The sequence below is a fragment of the Aquila chrysaetos genome, chromosome 6 (genome assembly GCF_900496995.4).
Source record: "Aquila chrysaetos chrysaetos chromosome 6, bAquChr1.4, whole genome shotgun sequence".
Classification (NCBI taxonomy): Eukaryota; Metazoa; Chordata; class Aves; order Accipitriformes; family Accipitridae; genus Aquila; species Aquila chrysaetos.
In genome coordinates, this window is record NC_044009.1 from 11,437,191 (window position 1) to 11,459,940 (window position 22,750).

The 22,750-nt window shown below is 39.8% G+C and overlaps 1 protein-coding gene across 5 annotated transcripts in view; it reads right to left on the minus strand.

Annotated features, from left to right (window-relative positions):
• Nucleotides 1-301: 301 nt before the first annotated feature.
• Nucleotides 302-22,750, minus strand: part of TRAF3IP1 (TRAF3 interacting protein 1) — a 45,273-nt gene continuing 22,824 nt past the window's right edge. For 3 of the 5 annotated variants that reach the window (XM_030018495.2, XM_030018494.2, XM_030018497.2), the window contains 7 exons: nucleotides 17,219-17,306; nucleotides 16,356-16,439; nucleotides 15,591-15,711; nucleotides 15,404-15,440; nucleotides 14,482-14,558; nucleotides 3,432-3,655; nucleotides 302-705 (listed from right to left, as the gene is read on the minus strand). In XM_030018495.2, the coding sequence (XP_029874355.1) occupies nucleotides 540-705; nucleotides 3,432-3,655; nucleotides 14,482-14,558; nucleotides 15,404-15,440; nucleotides 15,591-15,711; nucleotides 16,356-16,439; nucleotides 17,219-17,306 (797 nt within the window). In that variant the 3' untranslated portion in view covers nucleotides 302-539. Of the gene's footprint in view, nucleotides 706-3,431; nucleotides 3,656-10,941; nucleotides 12,960-14,481; nucleotides 14,559-15,403; nucleotides 15,441-15,590; nucleotides 15,712-16,355; nucleotides 16,440-17,218; nucleotides 17,307-22,750 lie in introns of those variants that run through there. The other 2 variants (XM_030018493.2, XM_030018498.2) reach the window with 2 other exon arrangements.

The following is a 22,750-nucleotide window of genomic DNA, read 5'->3' on the forward strand; positions in this document are numbered from 1 at the left end:
AGAACTGCAAGTTACACAAGGCTTTACTTCTTGATCTTGTGGCATTGTTTTGTAGATAATTCTCCCTGTTAATAACAAACAGGATTGAGGAACCTTCTAACCTGCAGGAGCTTGGAACATTTTTTTAAAGGGGCAAAAGAAGTATCTAATACCCATTTTTCATGATAGCATGTTCAAAAGTAACCTCTGGAAATGAGGAGAAGAAGATGTAGAGAGAAGTGGCTCAGAAACTGTGCTCAATAGGCCAGGGAGGGAAAGAGGGCTGTGAAGACCTGGTGAGTGAGTAACAGAAGTTCACATCTAAACAAAGAAGTTATTTTAATAGCTCTGCAACTTGAGCATTCAAATGAGTATCATTTTATCCTGGGTAATAGCAACATCTAAAGATCAATGCAATAATGGATTTTATATAATTTTTAGGCTTCTGGTCCCTAAACATTTTATAACTAAACAAGGCATATCTTAGTTTTCTCTGCTATTTTGTTTTTATTTGGTAGGAATGTCAGTCAGTCCCAAGGCTGCTTATTTTTCCCCCTTCTTCACCTTCTTGAAGACAAGTTTATGCTAAGAACCATCCTCCGGATTTTTTCTTCGTTCTTTAAAATATTGGCTTTTACAGCACAGATCTTGTCTTGCTGGTCTTTAATCAACTGTTCCAGTTCAGCCAGATCAGCTTTTAATGGTTCTACAGCACTGTCTGTGATGCTGAAAGAGACACAAAGAGAGTAATGTTATTGGAAACATTATGCTGCTTCAGGTCACTTAAGCCTCCAAGAAAGTACATTCAATACCTGAAAGTTCGCAAAGAATTTAATTTGCGCCCACCCTTCCTGAAAGAAAGTTTAGAATAAGCAGCACAAAAGCAAAGCTAACAACATGGACAGAGTAGAATATTGTCCAAGAGAGATCACCAAAAATTCAGCAGTACACAGTCACTTCTTGGCTAATCTAGTTTTCTGCTAAAATCCTGCTTTCTGCTAAAAATCTGCTAAAAACTGCTTTGCAGTTATTTCACCCCACGCCGTGCATACGTCAAGCACTTCTTTCATTTTACCCATCCAAAAGCTCCAACCACCTGGCTCAGGGATGAAGCAGCACTGGACTCTGTGGGATATAACCCAAAAAGGACCAGAGACGTTGTGGTGCCCCATCACTGGAAGAGTTCAAGGTCAGGTTGGATGGGGCTTTGAGCAACCTGGTCTAGTGGAAGGTGTCCCTGCCTGTGGCAGGGGGGTTGGACTAGGTGATCTTTAAAGGTCCCTTCTGACCGAAACCATTCTGTGATTCTAAGGACACCCACGTTTTACAGGGGCCCCTGAGTCCTACCATGATACACATGGTAACAGCCATCCCTGTGGGCCTCATCACAGGAGCTTAAAGGAGAGAAGCACATGGCGGAGAGGGACAAATATGACTGCTGTGGAGGTTGCTGGCCTGCTACCAGCTATTTCCTACAATAAACCAGCAAGCCAGCAGCAAGACATCAGCAGCTGCCAGCAGCACCAAGCTGCAGCAGGTAGACATCTGAGAAGAAGCAAGGTATATGAAAACTGACCCATCACTAGCTGCTGACAAGGGCAGGCAATCCCACACTAGTAGGAAATTAAATAAATCCTGTGCTAATAAACCACAAGTACACTGATGCATCTGAAGTGAATGGGGCTGTTTGGCTTTAAAACAAATGTGCCCCCTTCCATAATGTTTTGCTGGCCTTCAGGAACACTGAACAGTCAGGGAAATGACAGCCTGAACTAGCCTGCTGTCATTCTGAATTACCCAGTCACTTTGAGGACTCATTAGCTAAAGTCCGCATCTCAAAACCATTTAGTTTTCCCCTCCTCTCTACCCCATTAGCATAAATCACAAAAAGCATCGCCAGAAATTGCACTAACATTTCCCCAATGGGATCCTTCAATTGTCTTTCACAGAAGCAAAGAAAACAAAGACGTGCATCCAAATTCCAGTACATATGGGAAGCATTGTCTTCTTCATGTCTGATACTCTGTAATTCTTTCCTGAAGGATTGGACGTGCCTTAGCACTACACTGATCTGATTAGGATCTCATACGAAGCTTTATGCAGTGCAGGGATGTGCTGCGACAGTCTTGGCTCACGAAAGGGAACCGACTGGCTCAGCTGAAGGGATGCTAGCCTGCCTGCAGTCTCGGACAAAACAGCTGGCCATTGTAAAGCTTGGTTTGACATAAATCTGCAAACAAATTCAGCTGGGCGGTTCCTTCTGCCCACACCCCCTCTCCTTCCACACCAATGTCAAGGAGACAGTCTTGTCCCCAGTACACTTTGCCTGGGAACGCAGGGGACAGCGAAGCATGTACAGTCACTGTGCTGGGAAAGCAGCCGAAGTATAAATGCCTTGTTTGGCAAGGCCAAAGTGGATCCACTGAGTAAGCACATGCCTGGAGAAAGACCTGAGACTTGCTCCCTGTCACTAGGTGTGGTGCAAAGGCCAGTGAGTCAATGCCTCAGTTTCTCCAACCGTAAAATAAAGCCAAACACCATTTCCTTTCTCTTTGCAGGGCTGGTGCATTCCAAGGCCAACCACAGTTTTAAAGCCTGTCAAGGTTTTGGGATAGAAGGTGCTATGTAAGTGCAAGGAATTAACATCATTACACTTTATATGTGAACCAAAGCCCTAATTCCCACCCCAGCCAGTGGACTAAGCCAGCAGCTGTAAATTTCCAACATTTAACACATTGCTACCTACCAAGATAGGACTTAGCTAAGAATACCACCCATACTTGCTTCTGCATGAATGAAGCACATCGATTCAGGGAGCAGCAAATCTATCTAGGCTGATTGCGAATCCAAGAAGATCACTATCTAGTTCATGTTTAAGATCAGAGGACACACAACTAGAAGGGATGTTCTGTTTTCAAAGAGCATAAGGACACATTGGTGAGACAAGTAAGGCCAAAGAAACTGTTTCTAGGCTTGACCTCCTTGTTTCTATTATGCATGTCACCTTCACTCTCTGGCCTTCCAATGTTGTTTTTTAATATTGCACAAATAACAACTTATTAACACCACTGCAGAACACACTGAATTCAATGGCATAAAGAGAGCAGGTTGTTATACAGGAACCCACTCCTAGTCCCAATTCAAAAACTACTTTGTTTACTAAGCTCTTCTCCCATTGCTCCTTATGTATTTGTGAGAAGAAACAAATCAAGCCCTCTCATATCGCACAAGCATTTGCATCTCTGCTGTCACATACATTGTGTGAAATTGAGCTGAAAAGACATTAAGACTTTAACACTTCAAAAAACAATTCAGACTGCAAAAAAATATCCCCAAACCACAAACATGACTGATGACAAATTTGCTTTGAAAAAATGAGTAGAACTCTCCCCTCTCCTAAAAACAGAAATCTGTCTCAAGAGATAAATCAAACTTTCCTTGACCACGCTCACCTTTGCTCTTTCTGTAGAGCTTCTGCATGCTGTCTGTTCTCATGCCGCCACATCTGCAACTCATTCTTCATGGCATCCATGTCTTCTTGAATGTAATCCATGATCCTGCCAAGCGTAAGGGCACTCTGGCACAGAGTCTGAATAGAGACCTGAAACTTCTCAATTTCTTTGGCTACCAAGTCTCTCTCTTTCTTCCTAGCTGCTTCCGATACAAAGGGCTTCTCCTAACAGAAAGGATGAATAAGAAGGAAAGCTTCAAAACTAGGGAAAATGGTTGTTGCACATGAGGTGTTGAATGAAGAATGTTTTAGAGACTGCTAACTGTGAAGTATCTGGAGAAACGTTTATGACAGTCTGCAATGAAAGAGAAGAAATGAAGCAATAGTCTAGAAATAGATGAGCAGAAAGCATGCCATATCCAAGTCACCACTGCTACAGAGGACTGCTACAAAACTGTGCAATGGCATCAGCAATATTAAAGTGCTTTCCAGATCACAAGTGCACAAAAGTAAAGTTAGTATTTAATCCTATAAATGATCTCACTGATGTTCTCATTCTCGACATGATCTTTCCCAAAGCAGTGGGTGTAGCGGGGCGAAAACCTGCTTCACATTCAGTCATGGTTTACCTCAACCTATTTCTATATATTGAAAGGGAAATTTCTGTGGCTTAATGTGGCATCATCAAACAGAAGCTCTCAGCAGACATGTCATACTCAACAACACTTCTGTTATCAATCTGCTGCTGCCACTGGCATTCACTGTGTAAATCACACATCCATCCATCCTCCCCCTGCGCACTCTATGGGGCAAGGCTGGGCTGTCACCGTGTCACTCCAGAGCCCTGCACCAGGACTTGGTGGATTGGCATTTACTCAATACTGCTGCAAGTCACAGTGCGTAACGACACTGAAAAAAAGGTCATGTTAAAGTCTGGACGAAGATGATTATGAAATCTGAAAGGCAGTAATTTGGAGAAGAAGAAGCACCCCCGCTTATGACGTTACAGGCTACCGCACCATAAACATTCATTGGACCTGCTTGCCACAGTGTTTTGCTGCTACTTGGGAGCTACAGTGGATGCTGAAGGGCACAGCCTCCTCCTAGTTCTCCAAATTGGTCCCTTCAAGATGCTTCTCTCCCTCCACTGTCTCTATCTGGATTTCCAGCTCCTAATGCTGGTCCTAATAATAGCACTTCACACTGCACAGCTAAAATAGATGGCGGTTATTCCATGCCTTGTACTTCTGGTTAACAGTGGTTGTAAAATCATGCAGGCTGCAGATGTGGCCTCAATAAACTCCACTACTCAAAAATAATTTGGTCTTGTGCACACTTCCCTCATGTGCAGCCAGCAGAGTCTCTGTGGTCAATCTCCTGAAGCCTCCTAGCTTACTGCAAGTTAAATACGGAGAAAATGTTTGCTAAAGCAGCAAAGTCATGAAGAGAAAAAGGATGCCATAAAAAGAGCAAAGTGATGCCACATTACTAACACACTGTAATAATCTTATTCCAGGAAAGCCTTCCCTGAAAACAACAATCACCATTAAAGAAAAGCTCACTGTGTTTTTTCTCCCTCATCAAGAAGAACAACCTAATTTTTCTTTCTTTCCAAGAGCCCTACAGGTCAAATTCCCAAACTGAGTTTTTCTTTAAGACACACAAAGCTTTAAGTAAAGTTTATTTAAAGTCATTTTGGTCATTTAACGTATGCCGGAAAACTAGAAAGGTCTTTCTCTACCACCCCAATCACAGGATCAACCAATTCCTAAGCACAGTTCCTAGCGGCTATATAAACACAGAGGTGGCAGTGTGCTTCTCTCTCATACTGGGACACCAAATCTACCACGCTGTCCCCTCTTGCCCTCCTACCCAATTGGCCTGTCTTCCTGTGCGAGCTGTGGGCTGTTTGTTCAGCTGCGTTTGGAGGCAGCAGGGACTACTGCCAAACACATTTCAGCAGCCCTTGGCTTACTGATGAACTCAGATATGTATATATATATATTTTAGAAAAATACTTCTAAAGATTTGAAGGCTGGGATTTATTTACGTCTGATGCTTGTGTTTTACCACACACGCGGTGCATGAAAACTGTGGGACTTCTGAGTTTACTGCAATTTTATAATGTTGAAGTCGTTTAATTAGGAACTAGGCTGAAGTGACAAATGCTGCTGAACTTGTGACCTTTGCTTCCTAAGTCAATTCGTGAGTGCTGGCTAAACTGTTAAAAATAACACTCATCTTAATTCCTTCTCACTCGACCCATACCTCTCTTACAGAAGCAGGTGTTTCATTATACTACATTACATAAAACACGTTATTTAGATACATTCTGGAGCCATCCATGTGTTTGCTATCCTTTACGACGCAAAGATGAAAGCGCTGCTTCTTGCCCCATTTCATCCCCCGAGAGCTGGTGAGCACCCCCGTTCTGAGCACAGCTGCTCAGGGTTGAGCAGATCTTCTCTCCTGGGTCCCCTCCTTGGCCAACCTCTGAGCACAATGGCCAACAGTGTTCCCATCAATGTCATCCAGCTTCTCTCCCTGTTGATCTTGCAGGTCCCCAGAGAAGAGAGCTTTTGCCGCCCCTGAAGCCACAAATCACAGGACAGGGTTCTGCATACCAGCCATTTACTAGGCCTAAGCACACATCTCAGGTTGACAAGAGTTCCTCTCCTTGCTGCAGCTAGTAAAGATGTATGAACAGATCTGCACTCTAACACTGTTTCAGAACCCTTTGCTCTCTATTCTAATTCTGTTTTCCTAGTCCTCGCTACACATTGTGCTCCACCAAAGCCATAGGGAAGGCTTAATCTGTGGCACCATACTTTCCACATGTCACTGGCAAGTTACCTATAAAGACAATCACCTTCAGTTCAGCAGCAGAGCAGAGTTGCATCAGATCCAAAAGCTTCCCAGGAAGAAGTCTCGTTGCCTTGTTTTTCCTCTCCTCTTAAGTGCACCAAGCCCTTACCACTTTCCTTCCTGCCATCCATTATAAGAAGCCACAGTCAAGAGATAAGGAATTTGTTTCAAATACAACTATCTCAAAAGCGAGAAGACTCAGCCAGCCCATTATCTGAGGATACAGTTGAGTGTATGAAAACCTGAAGAATGCTTCATTTTTATTTTCCAAATGTGGAGTTCAATGTTTTACGTTCTTGTAATGCTGGTGTGACCTCCCTGATACCTAGACAGTCCAAGCAGCCACACTTCTCAACACCAGCAAGTATGGTATGAAAATAAAAAATAAAAAAGAAGTTAAAATCCCACAATTCAGCAAACCAGAATGGTATACTTTAAAACACAGATCCAGCTAACAATTTGAAATATTTCATGCTAAAATACACAGCTGCTTGAAAAGCTCAAGTGGAAATAAAACACCATGGAATATTTTCTATGAATCAGGAAGATGCCCTTAAAGTGTATCAGTAAATACTCAAAAATAATTTTAGTGTCCCTGTAACTCCAGCATACTCTTTGTGTAGTACAATTCTTCAAAACTGACATAAAAAGGACAAAATATTATCCCACCCAAAGTCATTTCAAGTACTGAAACATACTACCACTAAAAATCTATGAAATACTATTTGGACTTAAACAGGTACATCAATAGGTTTGTTTAAAAACCCTGTGTCTTTGAAATACATACTATATGATACTGAAGTGGTGTAAGAACCTGCAAGATTTTTTTAGCATATCTCTCTAAAGGAGAAGCACTTAAATTTCAAGCTCCCAAGAAAAATTTCCCAACACCTGAAGGTGCAGTAGCTCAACTGGCACAGCAGTGTCCCTCCTCACACAAGTTAAAAAACAACCAGCAATTCTTTCTATCATTTCACTAACACCTGTACTACCAAGATGCCATGTTACATTTCCTGCAGTCTACAGAAAGCTGAGCTCAGGACAGAGAATTATCACCATGGAGCACCCAAGCTTTGCCAGCTATTGCTGATTATAAGTAATTAAGGGGCCTGGGGTGGGGAAAGCCATAGTGTCTGTTCTCAGTTTCATAGTTATGGTTATGGGTTAAAATCTACATGGGACACTCTTTTAAATCACGATGAATTATGGCAGATGGTTTATTACAACAGGCAACGTGGGTGGTAAGAGTCCTGAATGCCACCTTTGCTCATTTTGCACAAACATGTAACAGGATATATTCAGTTTTAAGAAAAATGCCAGAATCAGAATTGTTCCAGTCTATTTAATTAGGCCCTACACCTCAATGAACTCTCCTTTCACAAAAGCCCAAGAATCAATAAATTATCCCCATATAAAAGCCTATATCACTTCTGTAGGCCCAACATGCTTCCTTTCCTTCGTTTTTTTCATAAGGCACCAAGATAAATGTTTATTTTGGATTCCTGAGAAAAAGTCTGCCTTTCCCATTACCTCAATGTGAACAGAACACAACGTGGACTCAGATGCAGGGACCTGAGAAATTAAAAAGCAGGAATTTTCTTTTTCATCAATAAAGGGGAAATTATCAACAGGGCTCCAGAAACCACCAGAATTTACTTGTGTTTAATTTACCCTCGCTAAAGCAATTAGTATAAATATTGCATTGTGCACAGCTCTTTAAAAACGGATCATTCACAAGACATCCATTTCCTATAGCTGGGCTGTTGAGGGCATTTGAAGTGCCTGACATCTACTAAGCTAAAGAGGTGATAAGATTTTTTTTTTCCCTACTGTTTGAAAAGTTTATTTCTAGAAACAGTACTTGCTCACTTTTATATAGCTTCTCCTTTGTTTCCATTTTTTTAATTAACAGTTTTTAAATATGAATCAGATTAGAACAAACATCCATCAAGTACTTAATAGTTTCTACAGCCCCTTTTAACTATTGTATTATGTCCCATTATGAAAACAGACCCAAGTAATCATACTTTTATTGAGCTATACCATTTCCCCCCTACCTGTTTCTATAGGACAGGGCAGAAACTTCATTTTGGACAAGTAATTTTGATACATTCAATGCAAAAACAACAAGGTAGGTTTTTTTTATTGTACAAAATATTTTTTGATCATAAAGGGTGTTTTCTTTTCCTGGTTTTTACAGAGTCTGCATTTTAAGTAGATTGTAACTATCCACTAGGGATCACCATAAGAAACTCTTTCACAGAAACAGGGAAAACAGTAAATGTTAAATCATTTCAAACGAACAGGATGCTATTTCTGCTTATGCCAGGTACCGAGTTCAGTAACAGGCCAAGGAATCGGAGACACAATGTTCTTTACCATTAGATTTTCCAGAGTTAGTCTGACCTGCTTCTGAGTTGGAAGGTACCAAAAGAAAAATAAAAGGATAGCTCTTTAAAGGGAGCTTTTTTCTCTTTTTTGGGGGAGGGGGGCGTGGGGTGGTGGTGGTTTTTTCCCCCCCAGTTCATATTTGATACCTCTAAAAAGAGCTGGACTTTTCAGACGTACATAAACACCCCACCTCAGCCCCCAGAGCCAGTCTGTTTTCCTTCACATTCAGTCCATGTTGGGGAGAAGTCAGTTCATAAAACCTCATGTATTTGGTGCAGTATTCAGCACGCTAAGCAGAATCCTGTGAGTCTAGTCTGACCACACACATGCCAACAGAAAACTCTAGCGGTAATTAACGATAGCAGATAGTATTAATTCAACCATAACGGCATATTGGGTGCCAGTCCTGCCCAGCTTTCCTTTTCTGCTCAACTGCTGAAACTGTGGGTCCACAACCCCCTTTCTCTTGAAAAAGCAGCCTCTTCACTGTTCAAAAAGAATTTGCAATAAACCCGTTCCTTGTGTTAAACAACTGCTTTCACACCAGTCTATGTCCCAGCCAAATCCACTGATAAGCTTCTTGAAATATGTGAGTCACCTGTACTGTGTCTTACAACACACTGCTGCTACACAGCTGATGCACGGCATCCTCTCCTAGGGATGGAAATCACAGCTGTCTCACTGCACTTTTATATATCCTTTCTGTTTAACATATCCATCTGCTGTCTCATGTTGTATTTATACCGTACCCACAGGAGAGAACATTTTGTGTTTTTGTGTGCATAGGCCACAGCAAAGGAGCCATGGTACCAGGAATATCACAAGAGTGACAAAAATCCTGTTCCTGTGTTCACAGCTTGTAACACAATTACGTGGGGACCATAGGTTTTTTGTTTCTGAGAGTGGGTAGTAGTGCAACAAGGACACTCAAGCACACACTCATTCAATTTAAGCTCCTGTGGTGCTTGTAATTAACCAGACTGCTGGGTACAGTTCTTATGTTTGAGGAATTGTATGCTTGCACTAAAAGTTTCTCACTGCAGCTTTATTCAGATCACTGCATTAACGTCACACCGTCATGAACAGAGCTGTCACACAAAGATGAAAGCCCTTCTGCAGGTAACTCCTATTAAATTTTACTGGCAGCATTTCTTATGACATATTAAGCTGGCAGGATGCTGAGAAGCTGTGGTCTTGAATGGTGAGCCTCTTCAAAACACTTAAATGGTGGGACATATGCATACATCTGGTTAACATGACACGTTACTAATTGCATTGACTAGAGGGGACACCCAATGTCGTGCAGCTGATGGGTTAATGTAAAAATCAATGACCTGAAGAACTTTAAACAAACAGAATCAGCAATGATTGTATTTGTTCTAAGCTTAGAAGTACATATTTAATTTATCACATTGGTAATTAAAGTTAATATTATCCAGGTGCTAAGCAATTTAGTATCACTTGTTCCTCACAGAAACCTCAAAGTTGCTTCTTTTCTGAAGCCCATGAGCTGTATTTGGTAGTGCAAAGATGGAAATTCTGTGATCCCACTTGCTTAAACTATTTAATAACCTGCCTACATTTTCCACACATCAAATAAATGAAGTGGAATACAAAATGTAACATCTGTTCCTTTCTCTGTTTAACATTAGAGGGTTAGATTCTAAACAAATACATTTAGGAAGTCTTTTTAGGAATTTGTTAGGCTGAACACAGCTAATCAAGGCAGCAAAAATCTTGTGTATTTCCAGAATGACCTCTTTGTTTGACCTGAAAATTGTGTATATTATTTTAAGTTTCTGCACATGCAAAACCTAGATGATGAAAGCCCCAGCCCTCTTTCCTTTTCTCTTCTTTTTCTTTATTAAAACTTCTTAAAAAGCAAATGCATGTTTGCAAAATGCAGCACATAAAAGCTTTCAGAGGAATGCTTTTAACACAAATAAATGCTCCTCAGCAATCAGCAGATAGAAGTAAAGGTGTGAAACATCCCCAAGAGTTCACCAGTGTTACATCTGGATTAAGTATTAATTCACCAACTCCACCTAACTTCTAGGTGATTAATCAACAATAAATCAGGTGGATACATTGATCATTTTTTTGCTAAATATTGGACTTAAAGTATTAGCCAAAAGTTCCAGCACTCAGACTACAAACATATTTTTTTCTCCATTCAGTTTCCCAACGGGCAGAAGAACAAGGCTTTAAAGACTAATGAATATAACTGGGAAAATATTTCATTTATTTTGTATTTATTGAATAGTTTAACAAAACGAGGGAAGATGAACATTCTTACCGATGGACACAAGGATAACCTTCACTTTGTCATACATAATTTCCCAAAGCAAGTATTCTTCCAAATTTTCACTGGACTTTTGGTTACTTTACTCCAAAATACAGAAGTACAATTACATTTTACTCTCCAATGCATGATACGTTTTGGAATACAGTTGCATACTGATGTAGAAGATATTTCTTCTGGAGAGTTTGATGGAAAACAAATTAAATAAAAGAGCTGACAGTCTGGGGAGAAATGGTCAAATCCCAGACTGATACTGCTTCCCAGCAGACTGCAGAGCTAGACCTGGCACAAAACCTATGGCCATTTGAACACAGCACACTGGCCAGAGTTCATTGACCCATTCTCGCAGTCCCATCAACATAACAGGACGTGGTTCCGCTTGCCTGCCTAGACCACTTGGCAGGAATAAACCACTTGCAATTCTTCCTTCTTTTTAATTACTTTTGCTGCCTCCCTCTGAAGAGATTCCACAGACCAGTAACTATTCCTCCAATAACTGCTGGTCTGCAGTCTCTCAAGAAAAAAATCTTGCTGCCACTGCTTTCCTCATGATGATCACCCCTCAGACATGAGACGGGCTCATGATGCTAGGGCAACACGAGTGTGCCAGACCCCCCGCCTGCTACTCCGTGCATATCTGGTCCGTGAAATATTCCCAGAGGCAATGCCACGTTGGAAATATATTTTTTACTTTTACTGTCTCCTGCGTCACAGTGTCTCTAACCTCTAAAATATATTCCCAGGATTCAGTAATGTCTCCAGCTCATGTTTTCTGAACTACATCTGTCAAGTCCCATTCACTGACTCCGAGCATTTTTAATCATTTTTTCCTCTGCTGTCAGGAAAACTACACTTCTCCTCTCTGGATTGCAACGACTTCAACAACATAATTTGAAAAGCAGTAGCAGCAAAGAAACCTACTGCAGTAGCAGCCGGCTGCTTGGATATGAGATCAGATGATATTCCAGGAGCTTAGCGTTGTATGCAAGTTTTCACGTGATGGACTAGGAAGTCAGCACGTTTTTTTCCAGAATTAGTTGTCTATTATCAGCACTGCTAACATAGATCAGTGCTTCAAAAGATGCAACAAAAGACAAACAAGGACTGAATGAATGTTTTAGAGACTGAAAATGGGCAACTGGACTAAATGGTTATTGTAGAAGGACACAATTGTCCACATGCATTTAAAAAAATCTAAGGGGTTAAAAGGGAATCGTTTTAGTTAGTTACTTACTCTTATTCAGAAAAAAATGCAGAAAATTTAGCACAAACACCAGAGGAAGCTTCCCGAGCATGAAATCCATGCAGTTTTGTAAACCCTCCCCCATTGTCCCTTTCTATGTCCAGTGCTTGAGCTGACAGGACACAAGACCAAACAGTACAGCCTACAGCACAATTACGTACTGGCAGAAGATATTATTAAACTAACGACTACCAAAACTTAGTCTCGAGACTGATGATTCAACAGCACCACCTAGTTACAAAACCAGGAACAGGAACAGCTGAATCTCTTGTTCTCACAAGAGTGCCAGCTCAACATGCACTCCAATAATGAGCTTTAGAGCTACCACATAAACACAGCAGTATCAACTTTTAACCCTTCTTTTCTCCGAAATAAAGACAGAACTTATTCAAGCAGGCAAATTTTCACATCAGACACGTTCTTTAGAAATAGCCAACAGTGTTCCAATGATCAGTACACAGACACCACAAGCTGCGCATTTATAATAAACAGTATATAATTTAGCAAGTTGGATAAAGCTGTCACTATTCATAACAGATTATGAACAGGAAAACAAAAGGTGTTTTCCTATTTTAAGAATTCATTTCCTTCTATAATCTCAGCCCTTGCAATATGTGAAAGGAATTTTTCTTCCAGCCAAGCAGGCCTGGATCTCGGATAGTCCCAAACTTCAGATGGGAAGATACTCCCCCAAGGGTCTGATCTGCCATCCCAACTTTCTCAACCTGCTGGGGAAGAAATGAAAAGGCTGGACTGTGTGGCAGCATAACCCATTACCACTGGACACGAAAGCATATGGGAGTATCTCTATTTAAGAGGAGAGAATTGTTGATTTTACCCTCCCAAATCCAAGCCTACAAGTTAACACTGTGTCACTTTTGCTGCAGATTGTAGAGGTGATTATAAAGTCATATAGGTTCTAGATAAGAACAGGTTTTTAAAACAGTCTACTGTCTACCATGGTTTTAGTCCCTCAGAGGCATTTTTTTTTCTGCTGTACACTTTGCTCATAACCTATCATAAAATCATTACTCATTGACAAATTACTACAGCTGATAAAGCCAAAAGAGGCAGTCAAGTGGTCAAAGCTTCAAAAGTCACTACTGATTTCAGATGGCTATTTGAAAGAGCTTGACGCTCTGTGAAAAGCTGGACTCTTGAGGTCTGAGCTGCAGCATCTTAAAACAGCATGCCAAACTATAGCTCATTCCTGAAAAAGTATAGGTAGCAAAAACCTACAATACTGAATTAACATTAAAAAAAAAAAAAAAAAAAAGATGTGATTGGAATTGAAGATTTAAGAGTTCATGAGAAGCACTCGCCTTTCCAAAACATTACGTACCTGTCTGTATTTGTATAATAGCACTCTGCAATGCACTCCTCAGTGCCTCCTCACCAGCACATCAAACTAGCTTAGTGATTTAGAAACTTTCCAAAAGGCCAATGGATCAGAAAAGTCCATCTAAATGCTCTGTCTTTTGCTGCTTCCTGTAACGCAAGCTTTGCAAGGCTGAAAAAGCAAGAGCTCTCCAGTTCTAACACTGAAATCAGGGGGGTTCAACCTTCTGCTTTTGGTTTGTGATCACTGCTAGATCCTTTGTAGACCCTTTGTAATGATCAAAACAACAAAAAACAACAAAAAAACCACCCAGCAAAACCAAAAACTACTTTCCCTTTTCCAACTACTGATCATGGGAAAAAAATCAAATAAAATCACTTCATAGATTCAGACCTGAATGCTGGGGTATGCTAGGACGTTACTAGGGAAACATTTGGTGAAACAAAAATACTTTATATGGTTAACTGCACCAGAGATCCCATTTTTTTTAGACAATGATAATGACTGCTGGGCAATAGATACTGCTCTTCAAATGCCCAGAGGACAAGTAAGATTGAAACAATAATGGTGCAGCTGTACAAATGCACAGTGTGCCCTACTACATCTAGGGCAAGGCTGAAATCAGCAGACTTTGTTCTGGAAAACAAAAGAATAGGCTAAAGAAGGCTCCCTGAAAAATTGTACTGAAATACTGAAAAAAACCCCAAACCACAAAAATTAAAGGTGAGAAAGCGCTACACAGAGAAGGTAACAATATCTGACAGAATAACAGAGGAAAAAAGCAGCATAACACATCAAGGAGGAAAGCTTGATCATAGATGGAAAAAAAAAAAAAACGTTTAAGGCAGAGAAAAAGGTCACGATTACTATATTTAATATTCACAGTTCTTTGAAGGCCGTTACCATCTTACCCTCTCTGTTGTCTTTGCTAATTTCTGTGATGCCTCATAATCTTTCTTTGTTTCTAGGATTCTTTTTACAAGCCCACCTGTTGAAAAATCAGTATATTTCTCAGCATTGGTTGGCACTAAAATATTGTTTTAAACATTCAGACAATAAAATCAAAGCCAACTGCTTAATTTTTAGAGCAACATGAACAGCATTCTATTATGTATTTTAATTACTGAGATACAAGGTATTTGTTATTTGATCTATTTTCTCCAATGTCCTCTAAAGCAAACTGTATCATCAGTATCATCTACTGAATGACCCTTGGTACAGAACCGGGTCCTTGAGCTATATTAACACAAAGGCTTTTCCTTTGCACCCGTCTTTTGGAAGAATTCAAGAACTGCACAACAGGTATATAGATACATACTCCTTTGCAACACATTTTTGGATGCAAATAAGTATATCTGCCTAAGTCACATCCAGTGTAACCATAACAGAAGCCCATGAATAATAGATCTGAGGTCAAAAGTAAGCATAAATGTTGTTAAGAACCGGTCCATCAATTTTTCTAAAAGCTTTTTTGTAACTTGCCTTGAACAGCCAATCCCATCTCATATCTCAGAGCAGACAAACTGTACCTGACACTGTAAGAAACATTAATTTATGAGTTTTATGCAGAATTTTAAATGCTGCTGACATCAAATATGCATAGGAAATCTGTAGTTAACATCAGTTGCAAATCCAGCTGCACAAGTAAACAAGACTGTGTTTGATAAATAATTTCTGTTTTTCTTGCAAAAGTTGCAAACTCCTACCCTCAGGAGGTATTTTGCTGCTTTATTCAGCATTTTAAGTGTTCAGCATTTGGTTTAAAGCCATGGTTTTATTATATATATATATATATATATATATACACACACACATATGTAAAAGCAAACATACCATGCTTTTGATCCTCAACCAGCTCCACTTCTGGCTCCTACACATGCAGGAAGACAGCTTTAGTTGCAAAAAGTTGGCATTGCTATAATATACAACTATTCAAAAATATTCAGCTAGAAGCTACTTAAACAACTAAGTTACAAACAAAGTATGGAAAAAGGTTCTATGATTTGCAACATGAACAGACCATTTCTGTATCTGGCATTTCTGGCGGCAGCAGTGCTGCCTCCACCACAAACTGGTCATCATCATCATCAGAAATCTGCTGGTCTATGATCACGTTTGAGACTGTTTTACCACTACCACTCCTGTAAAAGACACAATGAAAATGAAAACCTATTAAGATCTGTCCAAACTTATTAAGATCTATCCAGAATAGAAGAGACAGCAGTACCCTCCTTTCCTCCCATAAAGTAAAGCAGCACCAACCAACTAAAAGCACATCAAATTCTGTCATTTCCATTCACTGCCCAACTCTGAAAACAGTTAGCCATCGTTCTCTCACAAAAGGACGTATATTTTCCTTCTAAACACACTACTTCGGTGACTGGCACTTATCAGAGATCAAGTAAGCCATTTTGTCCATAGTTCCACATGGCTGTTTCAGCCTTTTTTGAACATGGGATATTCACTGCATGTTTTACAGTTCTCTTCTAGCGGTAGTTTAGATTGACATTCTAGGGTTATCTGTTTCAGAGTTCCCAAAGGCAAAAAAATTAAATCATATTTTTGGACTTCCAGATGTGACTACCAACCACAACATTTAGATAATGCACTGGATTTGCAGAAACAATAAAACAAATAAAGCAGGCTTGAATTTTCCTGTCTGAAACAAGGAGCAGTGAGGTGATCCATCCTACAGCTGTTCAGCAGCAGGTGAGGCACAGAAGATCCAAGAATAGTGTGGCACAAGAGCTAGAAACATCTGCTCTGTATCTCCCATATTCCTTACCTTTCTGGAAGTAAGACCTCTGTGCTTTCTTGACGTTTTACTCGGGGTGGTGCTGGTCTTGCACTGCTAGGACGCGGAATACGTCTGCAATAACAAAGAGGTTTTTTCATTTATACTGTCAAAGGAAGCCTCACGTATCCTCCAAAGGAACAGACATGTACCCACACATGAGCTGAGTAAACTAGCCAAAGCCTAACAACACTAAAAACCTCCCCAATATACAATCTAATATCACAATACTTGCTATCCTAGTAAGAGTCTAGGAAAATCTAGAAAATGTGTCCAAAACCAAAAAACCTATGGTTCTGTGTAAAACCACCTCTTGATTTGTCTCACTAAAAAAGCAGCCTGTATACAGCACAGTTATTTACCATTAACAACAAATTTAGCATTAACAGTACACACTACAATGTAAACAGAAAAAAAATGATTTTTGCAAGTGAAACAATTAACACAAGCCTCTGCTGGGCAAAGAAAAAGTAAATTGGGATTTAAAAGGCAAGATCACCTTATCCATAAAACCTTACTTGTGAACACCTTACGTACTTATGAAATGCATGTACGTAATGCAATGTTCTTCTCATTAGACTCTCCACACATCCCTCATATTATAATAACATTACATCGAAGCACTTTATGGATTAAGAAAATAAGTCCAAAACACTTCACAATGTTACAGTTTTCTTTGTAGAAGGAAATGAAAGTGAATAAAGGCAAACCATATGTGGGATAATATTTATTATTCAGTACCACTAGCAGAAACATACTGCTCCAAGCTTCCTTGCTGTTTTTGAATGGACTGACTGTATTACCTCCAGACATGTCATAGTTCAATTCAAACAGAATAAAGCATAGAAACAAACCTTTGGATGGGCTGAGGTGGAAGATCATTAGGTACTTCACCATTTTCAGATACTGCATGCTTTTCAGGAGCCATATTATCCACTTCTTCTATTAAACAAAACAAACATACAATTTTGGCTTAGCTGGCAAGGCAAATCTAACTTTTCTTACAACAGTACTTTTAATCTTATCACCACTATATTTGAACTTGTGCTCATGAAATACATCACGTGACAAACTTTTAAAATTAGAAATAAAGTTCTATAAGCTTATATAAACTCAAATATCTTGTGAATTTCCAGTTTTTAAACATCTCGGAGCATTCATAATTCAAAAGGGACACTGAAAAAACATTTAAGATTTCCTTATTTTTTATTTGTTTCTTAATATTGTGAAATTCTCTCCTGTGAAAATGACATCATCTCACTCAATTCTTCCATAGTTGCATGGTAACATTTGCAATACTTCAAGTTGCTCATTATACAAAATCATAAGAGGAAAAGCTGTAATAAAACCCTCTGTATTCTCTATGCTGTGGTTTTGTTTAAACCTTTCTTTTGTTTACCTTAACTTCATATTTTCCTCTACTAGTATTCTTAGTTGACCCAGATTTGAGCAGGGGGTTGGAATGGCTGACCTCCATCTGTCCGTCCCTTTCAACAATGAGGATTCTACAAATCAAGGATGAGGGCTTCTTCTGTAATCCAACCATAGTTACGCTCTCCATAGGGCTGACCCCATTTGAAATTTAAATCGCACAGAACCACTTTAACCAATCCTTCCCAGTTGATGGGTTTCCCACCAAGTTACTCTGACCAGTTCAGTGCAGTTAACAACACGAACCCCCACCTGCCAAGCTCAGGTTAAACCATTCTCTGTAATGGCACCGAACAAGATAAATGACATCTTTGCCTTGACAATCTGACTGCACAGGATTATAGACATCGTTCACCACTTTCTGCTTTAGTGTTTCTACTAATAATTTTGGGAGGTAAAAAGCTTTCAGTGTTCTTGGATTCCATCTAGAAAGCTTGCTCAGATGAACAATCTGTTGGTAAGTATTTCTTCCATGTAATGCCACACACAGTAAAGGACTCCTCTAACACTATTGTCCACTTCAGTGTCCTTCTGCTCTGAAATCACCAACAAATGGCACCATTGAAAGAAAAAAGGCCAAGCCAGCTGGGCTTTTACAAGCCCAAGTTTAGGCAAAGAAATGCAAGTTCTTTCCCAGAGTCTACTGCATTCCACTTTCCTAATGGGTTTGTGCATATTCTCTGAAAAGCCACTTCAGAGGTAGGATCTTCTCATTTAAAACTGCTGAGCAGTTAAGTTTTCTCTCAGTCTTACTGGTACAGGAACAACCACCGTGCATCAGCCAATCCTATGGTCATTGGGACACAAGTTGGAGTGGTCCTTATGTTAAGGCCGAGCCAGGCCTGATTCAGAAAGTTGTGCTCTGTTGCTGGCTGTACCACGAGCTTCTTGCGCTTCCCTGGGTACCTAATTTAGCATCCCTGCCTAATGGATGTGATAGGGATTTCAAAATTCCCCTTCCACACAGCAGAAGGCGTTTTCCCACATGATGGAGATCACAAAAGTACGGAGAAATAAAAAACAGAAGTCTGCTCCTTAATAGAGTATTTGATATTGCATAAAGGCTCTGCTTGTAGCCTGCATGTGCAATCACTGGAGCTGAGACAGCCCACTGGTGACCGCATGTACCCTGGGTAAGTCAGACCAAACAAAGAACTCTTTGGCAGCCTTTATGCAGACAGGCTTGGGAACAGGCGTGAGCACATCCGGGATTTTTAATTTTTTTGTGTGTTACTTTCAGTCTGTTAATAGCACAGCTTCACTTCTCATACTGGAAAGCCATCACTGACCTTTGGCACAGCAGGTTTCTGCAGGTTTGTGGGAAGCATGTACAGTCCTCCCTTGCTTCTCTATACACCCAGCTCCCAGGAAACAATGCCTGCAAGAACCACTATTTTTGTTTTCACAGAAACAGCTACCATTAAGCAAGGAGGGCAGCCTGCTAAAGAAATTTAGCTTTTGGAGCATCTCTAAAATCTCATGTCCCTGGTTTATGCCAGCCCCATAGCACCAGTGGAGACAGAGCAGTGACTGTATCACAGCACAGTGCTGTGACACCTGCACAGAGCAAACTGAGATGCTTCAGGGACCTCACATATACCAGATTTCTAGGAGATTTCCAGATTCACTGTCCATTATTGGCCCAATTATCCAGTTATTTGAAGAAAGGTTTTGTGGATCGCTTTCACTTTTAATATAAACAGAAGCCACAAACGCAATAGGTAATAGAAGGAGGGAAACAAAGTCATGTACTGACATTAAGAAAATGGAAAATGTACGTTTTATTAATCTGGTTGTTGCAAAAACTACCCGTAATATATTGCAAAAAGTTCCCCACAGTCTCTGCTTATTTGCAAGTTAGAACCCATAAAATGCTCATAAACTTTTTTTTTTTTTTTAAAAAAACACTTAACGCGAAGGACAAAGCACTTTCATAGATGGCTTTTTGGTATTCTTTTAAATAGAAACTACTTGGATAAAGTCTACTCAAAGCATTCAAACACAACTAAATTATGTTTTGTTACTGTTTAAAAATTCTTTAATACATAGCATAGAAGGAAAAAAAGCACTAAACTAGAGAAGTGCTTTATTTATCAAAAAGCACTGTTTTTTCTATTAGAAGTTTTTAACTATCATTGGTATGTTGGGTGCTGGTCTTTTGGCACTATAATGTTCCTGAGTCACTGGCAAATTCACCTGGAGATAACAAATCCATTGATTTTTCAGATAAGTTATATAAATTCTTTAGTAAGAATCTGACCAAGTTAGGCATGAAGCACACAAGAACTACAGCCAGCTTCTTGCTTGGGAACTACTACTGGGGCTGGGAGAATACGGACAAACACATTAGGGAGCATTTCCAACAAAATTGCACTTCTGTGCTAACAACATCAATTGTCACTAAGGTGAACACACTCATCAGAAATGAAACTTTTTTTAAAAGTCAAAAGACAATGGAGGATCAAAATGTTTGTCGTGATAGAATATCTGAGTAGACACTCCTGAAAGTTAAATGAGATGTGTAAAAGGTGAATTGTATAAATCTGTACAACAGATTTGAAAGCCAAAGCCATGCCAATCTATTTTGAACTAGGAAAGCACAGGGACCACTCACCCTTCAAAGTAAGTTTACACAGTCCACAAATATAAAAATTAAAGGTCCAGAGGAAATTCTGAAGCAGTTCATAGAATGTAATACTTCTTTTTCGAGTAGCCCCAAGTACCCCCTAAACCTTTGAAAACCTTGTGAAAGAACTATCTTCAGCTCCCCTCTGACTAACCTACTCCAAAGGTAGGTTTGGAGTTGCAGAAGGACAGCAACTGTGATTTTCAAGCAGTTTCAACACCTACTTTCCATTTAATTCCACTACAGTTAGCTGGAGTATAAATCTTAATGCACAATTAACCAACCAAACAGTATCACGGACCCGCTACATAAGCAAACAAGACAGTGCCTAAGCATCTTGTAATGACTGTGATTTCTAGGATGCTTCAACACGCACTGGCAAACTAAGCAGAGTTTCCTAAACCCTTCCACTAGTGTAAACTGGTACTGCTACCAAATAAGCACTCCTGCCTTCACACTTTCCATTCCCTCCTGTTAGCACATGCATTCACACGCTGCCTGAAGAACTGGATCAGCACGACTCGGTTTAAGACACTGCCCTCCCAGACCCTGTGGTGGAAAAGACATTCATATTTTACGTACATGCCAGTTCTCTGTGGATGGGTGGCAGGTGGCTGTAATGGCTCAACTGAATGAGTGACAACATCTTAAGGTTACCTTGAGATAAACTTTAGAAAGGAGCCTGGCATTACTCCTCCCAGAGAAGTGTACCTCAACATAACTACCAAAACTGTGAGAAGATAAACTGTACCACTGAAACTCCCCAAAAAGCTTGTTTTAGAATATAACATGGTTCAGAAAAATCTTACATCATCATCAGCTCCTGAAAAAGCCTCATGCAGGCCCACACTTTTATAGAGTGACTGTGAAATCCAACTGTTCCTCCCTTCTTGCCACAGTGGGTGCATTTATATGCACATCTCTAAAGCAAGTGAAACCTAAGTAACTTCAGGGGTGTAGGAGCAAACAGCTGAGGCAGGCCAAAACACCCTTTAGCCAGAAAGCTTTAAACATATACTTCTTATTTAAGAGGCTACCATGAACTAGCCAGTGAGGATTCCTAATAGAGGACACCAAGGGAGAATAACTAATATGCTGACAAATCCTCATTTACATTAAAAAAAACCCAAAAAACCCACAATGGAAAGGTTCAGAGCCTCAATGCTCAAAAACAGAATATAAGACTGAAGCAGAATGCAGAAATAATACTCCAAAAGATCCAGGAAAATAAGTTTATTTCAGCCAGTAAACAATGTTTTTAAAATCCTATAAATGATTCTTCCTTTGGAAACTTTCATTTGCAGTTAAAGACACAAGAACACAGCAAGAAGGGGCAGGTGATCACTGTCTTATGATTACTTCAAATAGCTTCCAACTTAGTTATCTGTAATGACTGTTCTTATCAACCGTCATAATTGATTTCACATTCCAACTGTGAAAGCTATTAAATGTGCAAATGATGATTTCATCTCTATAAGAACCTACAGAAAATTAAGGTTCACTAATATACTACTATGTTATACTATCTTATTGAATAAAGCTGAAAATAAAGAACAGTCAATACAGTATTTGGTTCTTATACCACCTGAGAATCCAATCCAAATAAATAATGAACCTGGGGTTACTCCTCTTACATACATTCAAATTATAAATAGAGGAATATAAAGTTATATTCCATAACAGATACATTCCAACAGACAAGACAGCTCCAAAAGATTAAAAGGAATTAGCGCGGAAGTTCTCCCAGTTGTGTAAGGTCACACAATGCCTTGGCCAACCATCTACATTTCATTAGGCTGACACAGCTATGAGGCCCTGAAGGCCACAGGTGGACTGGGAAACAGCCTTTGACCTCCCACATACACGGTATCAACTCTCCCAACTAGGTCAAGCATCTGGATCTGGAGAGAACAAAAACGCAGCTTTTTGCTTAAATCTCAGTTCTTCCTGCTACATTTTGCTTCTATGGCTCTATGTATACCATAGCTGGATACAAATACCTCATTAACAATGTATGTCTTGGGAGCTATATACAACTTGAAAAAAAAATATGGAGAAATAAGAATGCAGAGATGGAATTTTCCTCTAAAAACCTGTAAAATGGAAACACTAAGTGAGACTTCCAAATACTTGTATAAAAAGGCAACATGCAATGATTCAGTTCTTACATAGAACAAGTCACCAAGGGATTCAGGTGCAGCAGCCCTGTATTTTCCTTGGGACACTGTAAGCGCTGGTCTCTTTGAAAACTTCGTAAAATTAAGGAAAGAGAAAATAAAAGTAACTGTTTTATCAGGGAACATACATTTTTCAAACCAGGACATTAATC